Genomic DNA, 14,726 nt, shown 5'->3' on the forward strand with positions numbered 1-14,726 from the left:
ACTAGAGAATTTCATAATGCGAGTTTGCAAAGGTTTTGCATTTAATTTTTTTTTTTACTCCCATTTCATATGTTTTCCATCACCATAGGTTCTCTGTAGATCTAAACTTGAAATTGCATGAAAAAAGTCAAAATTGTGAGAGATAGTTACATTTGTTATTCTGAGAAACAAGCTTCCACCCATAAAGGACAATCATCAAAAAGAAAAAATAATTAATTTACCTGCCCCCAAATGGAGCCCTCTATTTGAATGCTTTTAGAAATATATTTTAGCATTGTCCTGAATTGGTGGTCGGCATAATCAAATCTCTGACCGAACACCATTTGGCAGATGATATTGGAAACCGCATTGTTGAACAGGTTTGTTGGGTCAAATGCAGCTCCTGAAAACAACCAAAATGAAATGAGTTCTCATGATCTACCTTGAACTGATGCTGATATGCGGACTTGTACTTGTCTTTATTCAAGACTGTTAACATGCATATTAGGAATTGTGTACCTTTCTGACTGTCTATCTCGTCCAGCAGGAAGTGGCTCTCTTTGCAGATGGCCAGCTCCATTGTTTTCTTTCCCAAACCAAAGTTCCTCAGTGTTGACAGAGCAAAATGCCGTTGCTTCTTCCACATCTCCCCATTACTGAAGAAGAGTCCAGCTGCAGGGGCACGGATAATCAGCATATAATCACGTTCCAGGTACAAAATATAGGGCATAAACCTTTCTTTTCTATTTTTTTCTTTCAACAAATCAGTGAAAATAGGTATGTAAAATTCAGAAAATATTGATTGTCAACCATGGGGGTCGATCTAAATACTATTTTAGGCTGTGTTGTTTTCTATTAATTTTATGTGAGGCTTTATGAGCAATCTTTTCAACCCTGCACCAATATTTGGGACATGTCTAAATACTGTTTAAAATACTCATTTTAATAATAGAATAAAGCAATAAGCCCCATGAAGCCGTGGTTTACAGTTGTAGGGTTTTAGAGTCACATGTATTATTAAATTAAATTTAGCTCATAGGGAATAATGAGTATTAATATTTAGGGATTTATGATTAATCATAACGGGTTATAATTGAATCACAAATCTCCAAAATCACCCAAAAAGGGAATACCTAACAGGTATTTATGCAATATATATATATATGGTTGACAACAATTTATTGCAATCAACTCTGGATATATATCTATATTAAACAATCACAGAATAGCCTCTACGGAAGTGATTAGAATTCCTCTACTCCGTTCGGTTTAACGAACGAGCAGTACAATACTTCTCAACTTGGTCTTCGACCCATTTTCGAAAAGCTTATCCCTCTGGCCACAAAGGATAAACCTTCCGAGTTATGGTATTAATTAAAGCATTCAATGATACTTATAAGAGCTCGTAGCTTAGATCTGACATTAAAGGGACTCATGTTTTGTGAGCAACAACAATGACAATTAAAACGTGGATACAATGGTTTTAATAGTGATAGCTACTACGATTACATACGACTACATAAAGGATACATGTATATACAAAATAGGGAAAGTAATGAAAGAGAAGAAATGGAATAGAAATAGAGGGAAGAGAGAGGAGGAGAACAGGAAGGTGAGAAGGGAATGGTCCAGTCGGACATCTCCCAACCAAAACCGCGAGAGCCAGCAACGAACAATTATCACCATAATAGGGGTACAATCTTAAACGCATCTAAATTTCGATAGAATTGATACTTGCATGGTTTCTTTGTGTTGTGTAAAGGATGCGTGCGTTGCGTTTCTCAGAGTGTTCATGCGCTGAAGCTCTCCCTCCGTTCGGTCCTTCCGGGGTCGGTCCGCGGGAGATTTAACGGCGTGTAGGAGCGGTTGTCTTGGAAGGGAAGGCATCTCGTTCGCGCTAAGAAGATTCGTGCAGTGATGTGCGCGCTCGGATGGAGCGCGCCGGTGTTGCGTCATCTTCAAAGGGGCGATCAGCTTGGCCAGGCGGGCTCGGGCCGAAGCCCCGCGAGCCGTGCTGGCGTGATGGAAGGGAAGTTTTTCCTCGTCCGAGTCCTTGCAAGTTTTTACTGAGCCCCGAGGTGCTTGAGTAACTGTACTTTAAAGTCCATTAACCTCCGCCCACCTCCACTGAGATGACCAATCGTAGATGTGGATTGGAGGCGGGAAAGTTCCTTTGTTTGGACTTTTATCACTCACTGGAATGTTAATGCTGGAAACCACAACAAGTGAGGTTTTGCTCCAAAAGGGGTAAGCATATTAACGGTACATGTCATAATCATACTTTTTACATAATTGGCTAAGGCAGAGAAAGAGGAATCAATAGACCCCAAACATGCTCGTTTAAATGCATGAAAGACAGTGTATCTCTTTTACAGAGCCATCTTGAGCATTTAAGATTAACATCACACAAATACATAAATATATACTTTGTGGTCAACATACATACAACAAAAGGGGTCATCACATATATTTCTGGGATGGTTCAGTTAAAATAGTTCAAGCCACATGGCACAGGCTGTCTGTGTGTGTGGAGGTCAGTTCTCGGCCCCTCTGCACCAGGAAGGTGTGAGCTAGGGGCCCGGGGTGTGTGTGTGTGTGTGATAGGGATCTTTTTGAAGTTCCCCCCCCAGAGCAATTGTCGTAGGCCTGGCCATTCTCTGGTGGGTCGTCAGCCTGGCATTGAGGGCCATTCACCCCAGACTTATGGGTGCCGGGATCTGATCTCCCTGCAGAGCTGGGTAGCGAAAGGCATCCCTGCTGTTTCGCCTCACTTTGATCCCATGAGAGAGAAACAGAGAGAGAGAGGCAGAGAGACTCCAGACGCTACAGCTCCCCCTTTGCCATGTGACGACGTCCGGTTGACCTCGTCGGATGGCAGTTGTCGTTTTGATCGGATGGTAGTCGAGTGGGATCATGATGGTCGGATGGCGGGTGGATCATGGCGGTCGAGTGGCAGGTGGTTCATGGTGGTCGAGTGGCAGGTGGTTTCTACTTGTTCTCAGCCTTTGGTTCCTCAGGCTGAGAGTCCATCTCGATGAGATTTGGCATTGTCTCTGTCTTGGTACCTCTCTTCCGTGGGTTTTGTTTGGAATCCTAGGGGGAAAGAGGCCGTGTTCTTGGTCACAGACTCTCGCCTCTCGTGGACCCGCTTGACTAGGGTGAAAGCCAGGCCCAATGTTAGGGTGTGGCCTAAAGCTGTAGCGAGATACAGCACTGTGTAGGCTGTGGTCTGTGCCTGGCCAACAGGGGAGTTGGTCAGGATGAGCAGCCGGGACAGTTCTTGGAGGGCCGCGTCGATGGGAGTGATGTCAAGTGGCTAGGACCCCCCTTTCTCAATCTTTAGTTCCAGTTCTGGATCTAGAGTGAAGTTGTGATTTTTGAAGAAGGATGGGGTTTCCAGCTCTGACCAGTACTCTTCACTTGGGCGGAGGTACAATGCCAGATCATCGAGGTGGAGGATGGCACCCTTTGGTACTTGAATCCACATACTCTGGTTGTTTGTGTCCCCTGGAGTGATGGTCTCTCCACAGCAGATAAGGCAAGCAGTAGCCACGTTCAGGTCTCTGAGCCGGTGCGGCAGGTGTCAAGGCAGCAGGTGCCCTGATGGTGTGTCACCTGTCATCCTGAAGTCCGTTCGTGTGGCCCAGGTTTCTGCTTGTGGTCTCAGGAAGTGGTTAGCGGTCTGTGTGAGCTTGCCTGAGCTGTGTGGGCAAGGAGTTTGAAGCTTGTCCTTTGCAGTAATCATCTGGTGAGTCCTGTTCAGGGGCTATTTTGTTGGTGTCAGCAGCTCCTGAGATGGTAGTGTCCAGCTGTCCTTGTGCGGCCTCCGCTTGACACCTGTGTGTAGGGTTTGGCGGAGGGCGTTGTCATCGACGGCTGTGGGACATCCTGTGATGTTGGTTGGGTGTGCTGTCTTCCGTGGCTTCGCCCAGCAGCTTGTCTGGTACTGGGTGTTGCCATAGTGACAGTTCTGCATGGGTCCTGTGCTTGGTCTGTCCAGCTGCTCTCATGGTTCAACAGCTGTCTGAGCCATTTCAAGTCTTTGTTTCTGGTTTGAGCCTCAGTCTCCAGATGTTTGCTGAGGCTCTGAGCATGTGTTTGCTCCTTCTGGTCTCTTTGACCTGCTGCGCAAGGTCGTTTTACCCGCTGTTTATCAGTTCAGTGGTTTAACCCACTAGACCACCCTCTCCGCCTGAGTTTCGATGACCCGGATGTGAGGCATGGCCTCGGCGGGGTGTTGGGTGCCGCTTCTCCTGGGCTGCAAACTGCAGGTTCCTTCAGTGTTGCACTGGAGGAGTGGTTCGCTACGGCAGAGGTAGTGACTGTCTTGGTCAAAGTACACATGCACAGGCTTGGGGCCAGGTACAGCTGTGTGTTGCTGTCGTGGTAGGCCACCACATCTGGGGTGTGCATCTTGATCTGGGTATTACCTCGCCAATGCCCAACTTTGACAATGACCTTGAGTTTGTAGGTGTTGTTTGTCAATGTACTGGTGAGCGGTGTAGGATCTGATAAAGCTAGAGTCTCTTGTTTGATACAGCAGGTGCGGCGGCAGGGTCACCTGCCACCCAGTCACAAGTTCAAAGGTAGACGCACGAGTTGATTCATGCGGGGTGGTTCTGATGTCCATGAGCATCAACAGAAGTTTCACATCCCAGTCTTTCTGGTTGGCAGTCACATACTTTCTCAGCATGCTGACCCCAGTTCGATTGGTTCGTTCGACTTGGTGTCGTTGGGTGCTGGAAGACATTCCACTCACTTGTAGAATTGGTATACCATCCTTGTTGTCCCTCATCGATCTGGATAGGGCTCCTGTCCAGTCTGTTTGGAGGTTTGACCATGGGACTGTGACTCCTCTGCGTTGCAGTGGCTCTGGGGTTTGGGTTTGCCGGATAGAATTGTCACCAAACCAGACACTTCTCTGCCATACTCTGACATGACTTTGCTGCATGCCAGGCCAATATGCCACTTGTTTCTGTGTCTTGTGGCTCAGGTACCGTGGTGTCCGGCACATGGTGCGTTGTGGACATATGTTCAGCGTTACCCCCCTTTTGACACTGTGGCATCACAAGCTTTAGCGCTGTGAGGGCATCAGAGGCATACCACAGAATGTTGACTTTCGTACGCAGCATGTGTTTGCCGTCATGTGGGCGTCTGAGGCGTTTGGTAGCCGTGAAGTCAGACGTCGTGATAGGGTGGTTGGAGGGGTCTGAGAGGTGGTTACTCATAGTTCGTATGGCAGTGCCAGAGGTTTGCATGTCGGATGTGTCATTGATGGAAATTGTGGAGCCAGCGTAAGCGGCTGTAATTTTGGAGTCGTCGCAAGAATAGTTTGTTTGCTGCGGGTTAGCGCAGCCCCATCAAGGGTGGTTGCATGGGTGGGAGGTGACCATAGGTTGTTGTGAAGTGTGCCAGTCTTGGCCAGGGAATCAGTTCGGTCATCCAAGTCTTTGTCAAGGCCGGGTTGCCTTGAGTGTCCTGTCACCTTTTTCCAGTAGATGGTCATGTTGTATGTGCTTGTGATTTCATCGCACGCTTGGAACAGGTGTTGGCGTTTGACTGCTTTCTTGAGGCCATTTTGTGTCCAACCTGGAAGGTGGCATGTGAAACGGTGTCTGACATAGTTGGAGTGCAAATACATAGTTCTCTGTTGTTGTGGGCCGATGCGATTTGTCGGGTTATTAGAATGGCTGCCACCTCAGTATATTGTGATGACTGAGGGCCCCACTTGAAGTGCTGTGGAGGGCAAGGCTGTTTTCGGCCATAGTACGCCCGCACCTGTTTTTAGGATGCCCTCTTGGTTGCAAGAGCATCCACCGACGTAGGTGGTGGGCAGTCCTTGACATGCATTCTTTTCGAAATACCTGTGACAGGTCTGTTGTTGAGGTTCCTCTGTGTCCATCGTCACCGCTGGTGTGTCATCAGGACATTTTTGGCAGGCAGCTGAGTCATTTCCCAGTGCAGATCTGTGAGTCTGGGCATAACGTGCCTCAACATTGCAGCCCTGAAGGGTCATCAACCATGTGAATTGGTAACGACGCCATCTCGGATGCGTTGGCTGTTGAAGACGTTACAGGCTGTTGGAATGTCTCTGTAATAACCTTTTGTGCTCCGATGTAGTCGGAGAATCGCAGGAAGGCCCATGTGGTGTAAGGTAGAGTCTTTGCTCTCTGGTGTAAGAAATGTCTTGCTTGCCTGTACAACTGTTCTTTTGTCTTGGTCATGTTTTGGTATGGACCAGCACTAAAGCAGTGTTTGGAGAATCCAGCTTTCAAGTGGAACTCCTGTTGTGTGTCAGGGTGAGCGAGACATGGAGCTATGCACAGATGTCGTTTCAGTTCATTCATGGAATTTGCTTGAGCTTTTGTCCAGATGAATGGGCAGTCCTTCTTCAGAAGGGCGTTGTGCTCTTCGTGAGAACATCATCCTAGCAGATGGGGTAGCCCCTCATTCTGGTGTCTGGGCATGCTTGTTCCGGAAGATGTTGAACTCGGCTGGTGAGTTGGCATAGCCGAGTGGGCACCTTGTGAAAGAATGCTGTCGGTTGTAGACTAGGATGTAGACTACGTGGGATGACAGTTCAGTGAGTGGTGTGGCCTCCAGACTGAGTCCAAGTTCCTCACACTTAGGTGAAGGTTGGAAGAAACCCCACGTGCGGGTCAGTGTGTGACCACATCACATGTTGAGCCGAACAGCGACCCCTTTGGTGTAAGCTGGTACTGCAGTATACTGTTCGTTGATTAAAGTACCGAATCCTGGCAAGGTCTGGCCCGACAGGAGGTTTTCGGGTTTGGCAGGAACCACAGGGGGCTGTGATGTCAGTGGGGCTCACACTACCTCATTGGTAAAGTCCACATGAGCCTTGAGGCGAATCAAGGGGTCTGCTTCTATGTAGACGTTATGCAGTGGATCTGGAAGGACCAGGAAGTAGTGTGTAGGGCACCGATCGTTCCATTTCGAGTTCAAAGCGCAGGTGCCCTTGGCAGTTACCATGGTTGTTAGGCAGGAGTCAAATGGGCCGCAGGTACGCTTGCTTGCAGATGGAAGGTTGGATGTTACTTCCATGAGGGCTTTGATTAGTGCTAGACTGATGGCTGAGTTGTCTGTAGTTGTCACATCATTCAGCTGGAGGTCAGTCATGACCTCGGGGCAGTGAAAGTCAGAGTCTATGGTGAGTTGAAAAGTGCAGAGTAGCGAACTTGAACTTTGCTCTGGTGCTGGGACAGTGTTCTCGCGGCTGGTTGCAAGGTTTCTCGTGACCTCTGTGGCCTGACCGTCTGGCTCAGGTGTCTGTGTGGCTGGAGAGGCAGAGGTTCTCGCACTTGAGCCCAAATCTTTAGCTGTTTGAAGTCTAGTAGGGCTCAGAACGATCTAGCAGATCTTTGCCGACGAGAAACGGGGTACCTGTCCATCGGTTGGATGTACACTGGGTGTACCAGACTCATTCGGCCCATTGTTGGCTGGATGGGAGCTATCTGTTCAAGTTTGGGTCTCATTTTGGCTGTATGACTGCACATTTAGCTCACTATTTTGGGATTTCAGAGTTCGATTGTTCAGGAAGTGCAGCCGTCAGCTGAGGGGGTTGGGCGACGCTGTCACTTGGTGATGAAGTCTCTGGTTCTGTGGACTGTGGTTGGTGCACAGTGCTTGGGTTTGTTTGGGGCATGCTGTGAGTCGTTCCGCCGCTGGCTGTCTGGGCTAGGTGCACTGGCCGATGAGGATCGTCTGGCTGTCGGCTGGCATCCCACGTGGTTCCCCCTTTGGGTGGTTAGACAGACGTGGCTTGTCCCAGATTCTTTCAGCATGCTTGGACAGGTGCTTAGGACGGGCACCATGCCGGTTGCGCTGCTCTCTGCTGGCTTGTAACGGTCTTGACGGTTACACAGTCTGTCACTATGTTGTTGCATGGCTCTCCTTGGAGCCAGCTCTGAACGGTGATCAGAGACAGGGCAAATCATTGGGTTACTCACAGTCTTTTCAGAAGCAGTCTTTTTTGGTCGGCAGTCCCGTAGCTGTTGGTCGTCCAACTTTGCAGTCTCCGGTTGCCGGTCGAGGAAATGCCACGCCTCACGGCTGGCCGTACCTCGGAGTAGACCTAATTGGTTCCATGTGGTCACGTTAGCCACAGGTTGTAGGTGAAAGTTCATGTCCTGCAGGTAGGTGTGCGTGTTGTGGCTTCCTGCAGGGTTTGGGGTGAAAGGTAGGATGTCTCTGGCCAGCTTGTAGAGTTCTTGGGAAGCCATGGTGTGCTGTGCACGATTCTCTGGATTGGCTCCCACCGCCTTTTGCTGCTGGTGGGGGCTCTTGGCTGCTGGCTGGTGACAACTCGAGCAGTGGGCTTTCGCCCCCCTTTTGAGCTTGGAACTCTTGGCTGGGGGTTTCTTGGCCCACTTGTCAGGGGAAACTGTGTGGTGTGTGTTTCCCCTTGCTGTTCACTATGCAATGTACGTGCATACTTCAGTTCTTTGTTTCGAATAGTCTTTGGTTGAACCAAATCTTGGACCTTGGCATGGGCCGTTTGCAAGTGGGTTTCACAAGCTGTGGCCGTGCTGTGTCTTTCCTTCTCTCAGTTCAATCTCAGCTCTTGTAAGGAGAGCTTCACCTCGTTGGAGTTCTTTCAATTCCTCTTCGGATTGTTTCTCCAACTGCTCTTTGCGTGTTGTCTCTACACGAAGTTCTGCCAGGGCATTTTGGAGTCTCTCAACTTTCTCCCGGAGCTGTAGGTCCGTTTCGTCCTCCCTTCCGCGTCGATCCTGGGTCTCAAGGAGTAGCTGATCTAGCCGACTCTGCGCGTGGTCCTGGTTCCTCCGGGCCTCCTCCGCTAGGAGCTTCAACGCTGCCGTTCTTGGTTCGGGGGCTGCAGGTCACGGTGGCTTTTGGCAGGAACGCAGTCGTCCTGGCGCTCGATCAGGTCTCGACGTGATCCCAGTGGCAGTGGGGCTGGATGAACGGGACACACTGGCTTACTGGGGGCGAGAGAAAGACAACACAAAAGAGGCCAATGCAAGTCCGTGGAGGGTTTAGCGCTATAGCGATTGCGACTATTCAATTGGTGTGCGCAATTTTAACTAACTGATGCAGACAGTTAGTGGAATCTAGGCCGGGCACCTATTGTCTTGGCTGTGAGTTGCCAGGTGGGGCCGATTTATGTGGTCGAGTATCAGCTTAAATAACAATTTGACAGTGCGGTCGCCTAGTGGGTCATTTACTGACACTGGCTGTTGGTCGTCAGTCTATTATTCAGCTTTCCTTGATGGCTCTCATAGGTTCTGTCTTTAGGTGAGCTGGAAGAAACTAAACAACAGAACAGTAGAGTAGGAAAGAGTGAAATAACCAAAAATACTAGAGAGAAGGCATGAAATGAAACGAAAATGAGAACATTAGAAGAGATAGATAGGGAAAGGCTCTAAGCTTAATACCAATGCTAGGGTTTATGACAGGGCCGACGAGGGAGGGGGCGCTGTTGAGCTATAAAGCCTAGGGGAAAGGTATGGCTTAAGCAGGGAGGACGGTGTGGCCAAACACTTAAATGACCACGAATACGTATATTCTAGGGTTTGCAATAAGTGAATGGGCTTACTCTACTTACTGTGCCTGGGGTGAATCGGGGTTGTTTCAAGTGAGAACCAATGGTGAGGTCAATCTCACCGGCGGTCCCTGGACACTCGACCGCGGTGTTCCCAGATCCTCGTCCCTTGGTACCACGGTGCGCCCACTCAAACAGCGTGTGACTTTTAGCATGACAGGGCAGCACTCAGGTAAGTTTGGTCAACGGCCAGACTGAAGGGTTGAAATTGGGTTTCCTCTGAAATCCCTTTGGAGTCCAAACGGAGAATCAGAGTAATTAACCAAAATGCCCTCATGAGGATCAGTTGGACTCGTTGGCTTCTCCCTGGAGTGCCCGAAATGCTTAGTCTGCTGCGTGCCGCCGCCAATGGTACAGAGACAGAGGTGTCTGCGATTCACGCACGACCGGTGTCAGTTACGCCGACCAGATGACTCCACTCACGGGAACCCAGCCAGAAGACAATCCCAAGTTCACCACAAGCACTGGAGGTACTACCTGTAGATATACAAATGGCTAACAAGGAGAACACAACATCAGCTTAAGCTTAAACTTGTGTAGACCAAATTTACTTCATTCTGTAAAGTAAGTGAGGGAAAGACTATTGATAAATAGTGCTAAAACCTAAAATAATGATGATAATGTTTGTAATTATCGGGGCAACCTTGAAAAAGGAGAAGTAGAATTAATTAAATTAATCTATTCTGAAATGGAGCCAAAGGAGAGAAGAGAGGAAAGCCAACTTATGAGAGTGCCCAGCAGGGGGCAGGCTACTGATAAGGTGCTATCACAGGCTGAAAAGAGGAGACTTAATTTAATTTTAGGTTCAAACTTGTTTAAACCGAAATTTAAATAAGTGCAGGGTATCAGAAGGGTATGAAATGGAAGGAAACAATTGATACAGAAATGAAGCCAAAAGAGAAGATAAGCGAAAATAACTGAAATGGAAACAACAGGAGAAGTTGTCGAAACTGGAGCAGGGAAGCTGACTTTAGCAGAGACTGTCACAGAGGGCTTGTTCCCTCTGGTACCATCACTGGCTGAAAAGACTTTAATCTAAATCCAAATTCAAACCTGGTCTAAACCAAATTTAAATAAGGGTGAGAAGTCAGTGAAACAGAAAGCTTGAATAATGTCAAATAGCAGCAGTAACGGGAAGTGAATGAAAAGAATTCTAATAGGAAGCAAATAACAATGGAAAGACAGTTCACTTTGACAGACTGGAGAGCGGGGAGTAGGGGAACGTCCACAAGGTGGCGTAATGGAGTCCACTCCAAGGAGTGGACGTCAGGTGGGAGTAACCTGAGAGGTGCGGAACACCTAGTCGGCTGCCCTCTTGTGTTGGACAGAGGTATTGCGGCACCTATGTAGGGTGACTTAAATTTTGAGCGTCAGAACGGGGGAGAAGGGCTTTCACCTCCTAACGCGGTGATTTGACTGCGATCGGTCGCAAGTGAGAAGGGAATTTGTTCTCAAATTCCCTTTTGTGCCAATTTATAGCACACAGAGTGTGTGGTCGGATTTAGTTTACCGCCTACACGCAAATGTAAAACAGAGTATTTTCTCTGCAACGAATTTTAACTGGATCAAGGTTAAAATAACATATTCCCATTCACACATCAAGCAGATACTGGCCAGCAGTTTTTCTGATTGATTTGTGCAAGGTGTGCGTTTCGGTTAGCTACGCCAAAATTCCACCTAAGGGATCGCTCAGTTGAATAACGTTGGAACACGCAACGGATCAAATCTGGCGAGTAATAAGGCCTTTTACAAAACGAATAAGAGGAACACGCTCAAATCGTTATATCATCACGCTGAAAGAAGACTTCTTCGTTCTAACAGGTGGCATCACGCACAGGTGGCATCACGCTGAAAGAAGATTTCTTCGTTCAAACAGGTGGAATTGATAATATTAAAATGTTCCGCAAAAGAAGTTTCTTTCCCTTTGCAGAGACAGTTTTAATATTATGAACTGCAGTTTCTTTTTAACAATTTACAGTGACTAAAATGTTTGACCAAAATAGACGCTGTTAACATAGGATTAACTGAAATGAGCTTTGGGCTTTTCAGTTACAGATACGTGAGTTCGCGGTTGCGACTTGTCTCACTGAAGCGCGCATACAAGACAACAGTTAACACAAATAATATACACATAAAATTGACAAAGTTGCTCACAAAACAGAGTTTAGAATGTGCCCGCATTCTCCACCAAATATGTAGGGTTTTAGAGTCACATGTATTATTAAATTAAATTTAGCTCATAGGGAATAATGAGTATTAATATTTAGGGATTTATGATTAATCATAACGGGTTATAATTGAATCACAAATCTCCAAAATCACCCAAAAAGGGAATACCTAACAGGTATTTATGCAATATATATATATATGGTTGACAACAATTTATTGCAATCAACTCTGGATATATATCTATATTAAACAATCACAGAATAGCCTCTACGGAAGTGATTAGAATTCCTCTACTCCGTTCGGTTTAACGAACGAGCAGTACAATACTTCTCAACTTGGTCTTCGACCCATTTTCGAAAAGCTTATCCCTCTGGCCACAAAGGATAAACCTTCCGAGTTATGGTATTAATTAAAGCATTCAATGATACTTATAAGAGCTCGTAGCTTAGATCTGACATTAAAGGGACTCATGTTTTGTGAGCAACAACAATGACAATTAAAACGTGGATACAATGGTTTTAATAGTGATAGCTACTACGATTACATACGACTACATAAAGGATACATGTATATACAAAATAGGGAAAGTAATGAAAGAGAAGAAATGGAATAGAAATAGAGGGAAGAGAGAGGAGGAGAACAGGAAGGTGAGAAGGGAATGGTCCAGTCGGACATCTCCCAACCAAAACCGCGAGAGCCAGCAACGAACAATTATCACCATAATAGGGGTACAATCTTAAACGCATCTAAATTTCGATAGAATTGATACTTGCATGGTTTCTTTGTGTTGTGTAAAGGATGCGTGCGTTGCGTTTCTCAGAGTGTTCATGCGCTGAAGCTCTCCCTCCGTTCGGTCCTTCCGGGGTCGGTCCGCGGGAGATTTAACGGCGTGTAGGAGCGGTTGTCTTGGAAGGGAAGGCATCTCGTTCGCGCTAAGAAGATTCGTGCAGTGATGTGCGCGCTCGGATGGAGCGCGCCGGTGTTGCGTCATCTTCAAAGGGGCGATCAGCTTGGCCAGGCGGGCTCGGGCCGAAGCCCCGCGAGCCGTGCTGGCGTGATGGAAGGGAAGTTTTTCCTCGTCCGAGTCCTTGCAAGTTTTTACTGAGCCCCGAGGTGCTTGAGTAACTGTACTTTAAAGTCCATTAACCTCCGCCCACCTCCACTGAGATGACCAATCGTAGATGTGGATTGGAGGCGGGAAAGTTCCTTTGTTTGGACTTTTATCACTCACTGGAATGTTAATGCTGGAAACCACAACAAGTGAGGTTTTGCTCCAAAAGGGGTAAGCATATTAACGGTACATGTCATAATCATACTTTTTACATAATTGGCTAAGGCAGAGAAAGAGGAATCAATAGACCCCAAACATGCTCGTTTAAATGCATGAAAGACAGTGTATCTCTTTTACAGAGCCATCTTGAGCATTTAAGATTAACATCACACAAATACATAAATATATACTTTGTGGTCAACATACATACAACAAAAGGGGTCATCACATATATTTCTGGGATGGTTCAGTTAAAATAGTTCAAGCCACATGGCACAGGCTGTCTGTGTGTGTGGAGGTCAGTTCTCGGCCCCTCTGCACCAGGAAGGTGTGAGCTAGGGGCCCGGGGTGTGTGTGTGTGTGTGATAGGGATCTTTTTGAAGTTCCCCCCCCAGAGCAATTGTCGTAGGCCTGGCCATTCTCTGGTGGGTCGTCAGCCTGGCATTGAGGGCCATTCACCCCAGACTTATGGGTGCCGGGATCTGATCTCCCTGCAGAGCTGGGTAGCGAAAGGCATCCCTGCTGTTTCGCCTCACTTTGATCCCATGAGAGAGAAACAGAGAGAGAGAGGCAGAGAGACTCCAGACGCTACACAGTGAATTTAAAATAGTTTGGCCTAAACCCCCTTAGCTGTTATAAATCCACTGTAAACCACCGCTTCACAGGGCTTATGGCTTTTATAAAACGGTTACCAGACAATACAAATATTAAAGCCAAAATATATGTATCAATGCAACTTTCATGAAGTAAAATCACTAACAGCCTTCATTCCGCTGAAAAAAAAATAGTCCCTGACTGTGAACAGCAACAGAAGTTACATTATTACGCCATTAGAAGGTGGCAAAGACTGTCTTTATGAGTTGAAGACTTTTATATTGAAAGGACTAAAACTTGTGAACACGGAACAAACGCAACTGACAAATGCTTTGACTAGCGCTGACAGTGTCAGGACATACTGTTAAAAGCACAAGATATCGCAGCGGACATTCAACTGATTTTTTTTTTTTATGAACATAGGACTAACCTGAAGGAAAATGCTAAAACTGAATGCAGGTAATAGACATAATCTGAAAACCACGCCCACTGGGGGGGGAAACAACCCAACCCTCTCCATTGACTTTGTATTGCGTGAGGCTGCCTCCTTGTCATTTCTGACTTATAGCAAAAAAACAGAACAATGTCTAAAAGCTGATATGTGACAAGGTGTACAGCAAACAAGCTAAAAAACACAGAACCAAAAACCCAGAAGTTTTTATAAGCTGTTGACCCAAAAAACGAGCGTTGAAGGAGACAAAAGTGGAGACAGGCAATTAAGACAGAGCGTGACATGCTATATTAAACTGAGAACTACACCCACTGGAGGGGAACGTCATCAGAGACAGGAAATATAATATATAAAACTGACATTTGGATATTTGACTTAACAGTGACTAAATGTTTACTGTACAGATAGGCATACTGAGTGTCAGGATCCCAAAATTGACCCATTCTTCTGCTGAAGCTTCACGTCTTATTGCCTGTATGCACCTTTTTCTCCTTAAAGACTAGCTTTTACGGTTCGGTAGCTTATAAAAACGTAGTTCTGTGTTTTTTAGCTTGTTTGCTGTACACCTTGTCACATAGCAGGTTTTAGACATTGTTCTGTTTTTTGTTATATGTCAGAAATGACAAGCGTGGCCTAAATGCGCTCTGTCACTCAATCACTCAATCTCTCTCTCACAA

The 14,726-nt window shown here is 46.8% G+C and overlaps 1 protein-coding gene across 1 annotated transcript in view; it reads right to left on the bottom strand.

Moving 5' to 3' along the window:
- LOC307134779 (uncharacterized protein) overlaps positions 1–14,726 on the bottom strand; it is a gene marked incomplete at its 3' end in the record, with an annotated part of 35,655 nt that overhangs the window by 4,752 nt on the left and 16,177 nt on the right. The window contains exons 12-13 of the mRNA XM_079830776.1: positions 499–651; positions 222–382 (exon numbers count right to left, since the gene is read on the bottom strand). Of these exons, the coding sequence (XP_079686902.1) occupies positions 222–382; positions 499–651 (314 nt within the window). The remainder of the gene's footprint in view (positions 1–221; positions 383–498; positions 652–14,726) is intronic.

The sequence above is a fragment of the Gobio gobio genome (assembly GCF_949357685.1).
Source record: "Gobio gobio genome assembly, chromosome: 12".
In the NCBI taxonomy this organism is placed as follows: domain Eukaryota; kingdom Metazoa; phylum Chordata; class Actinopteri; order Cypriniformes; family Gobionidae; genus Gobio; species Gobio gobio.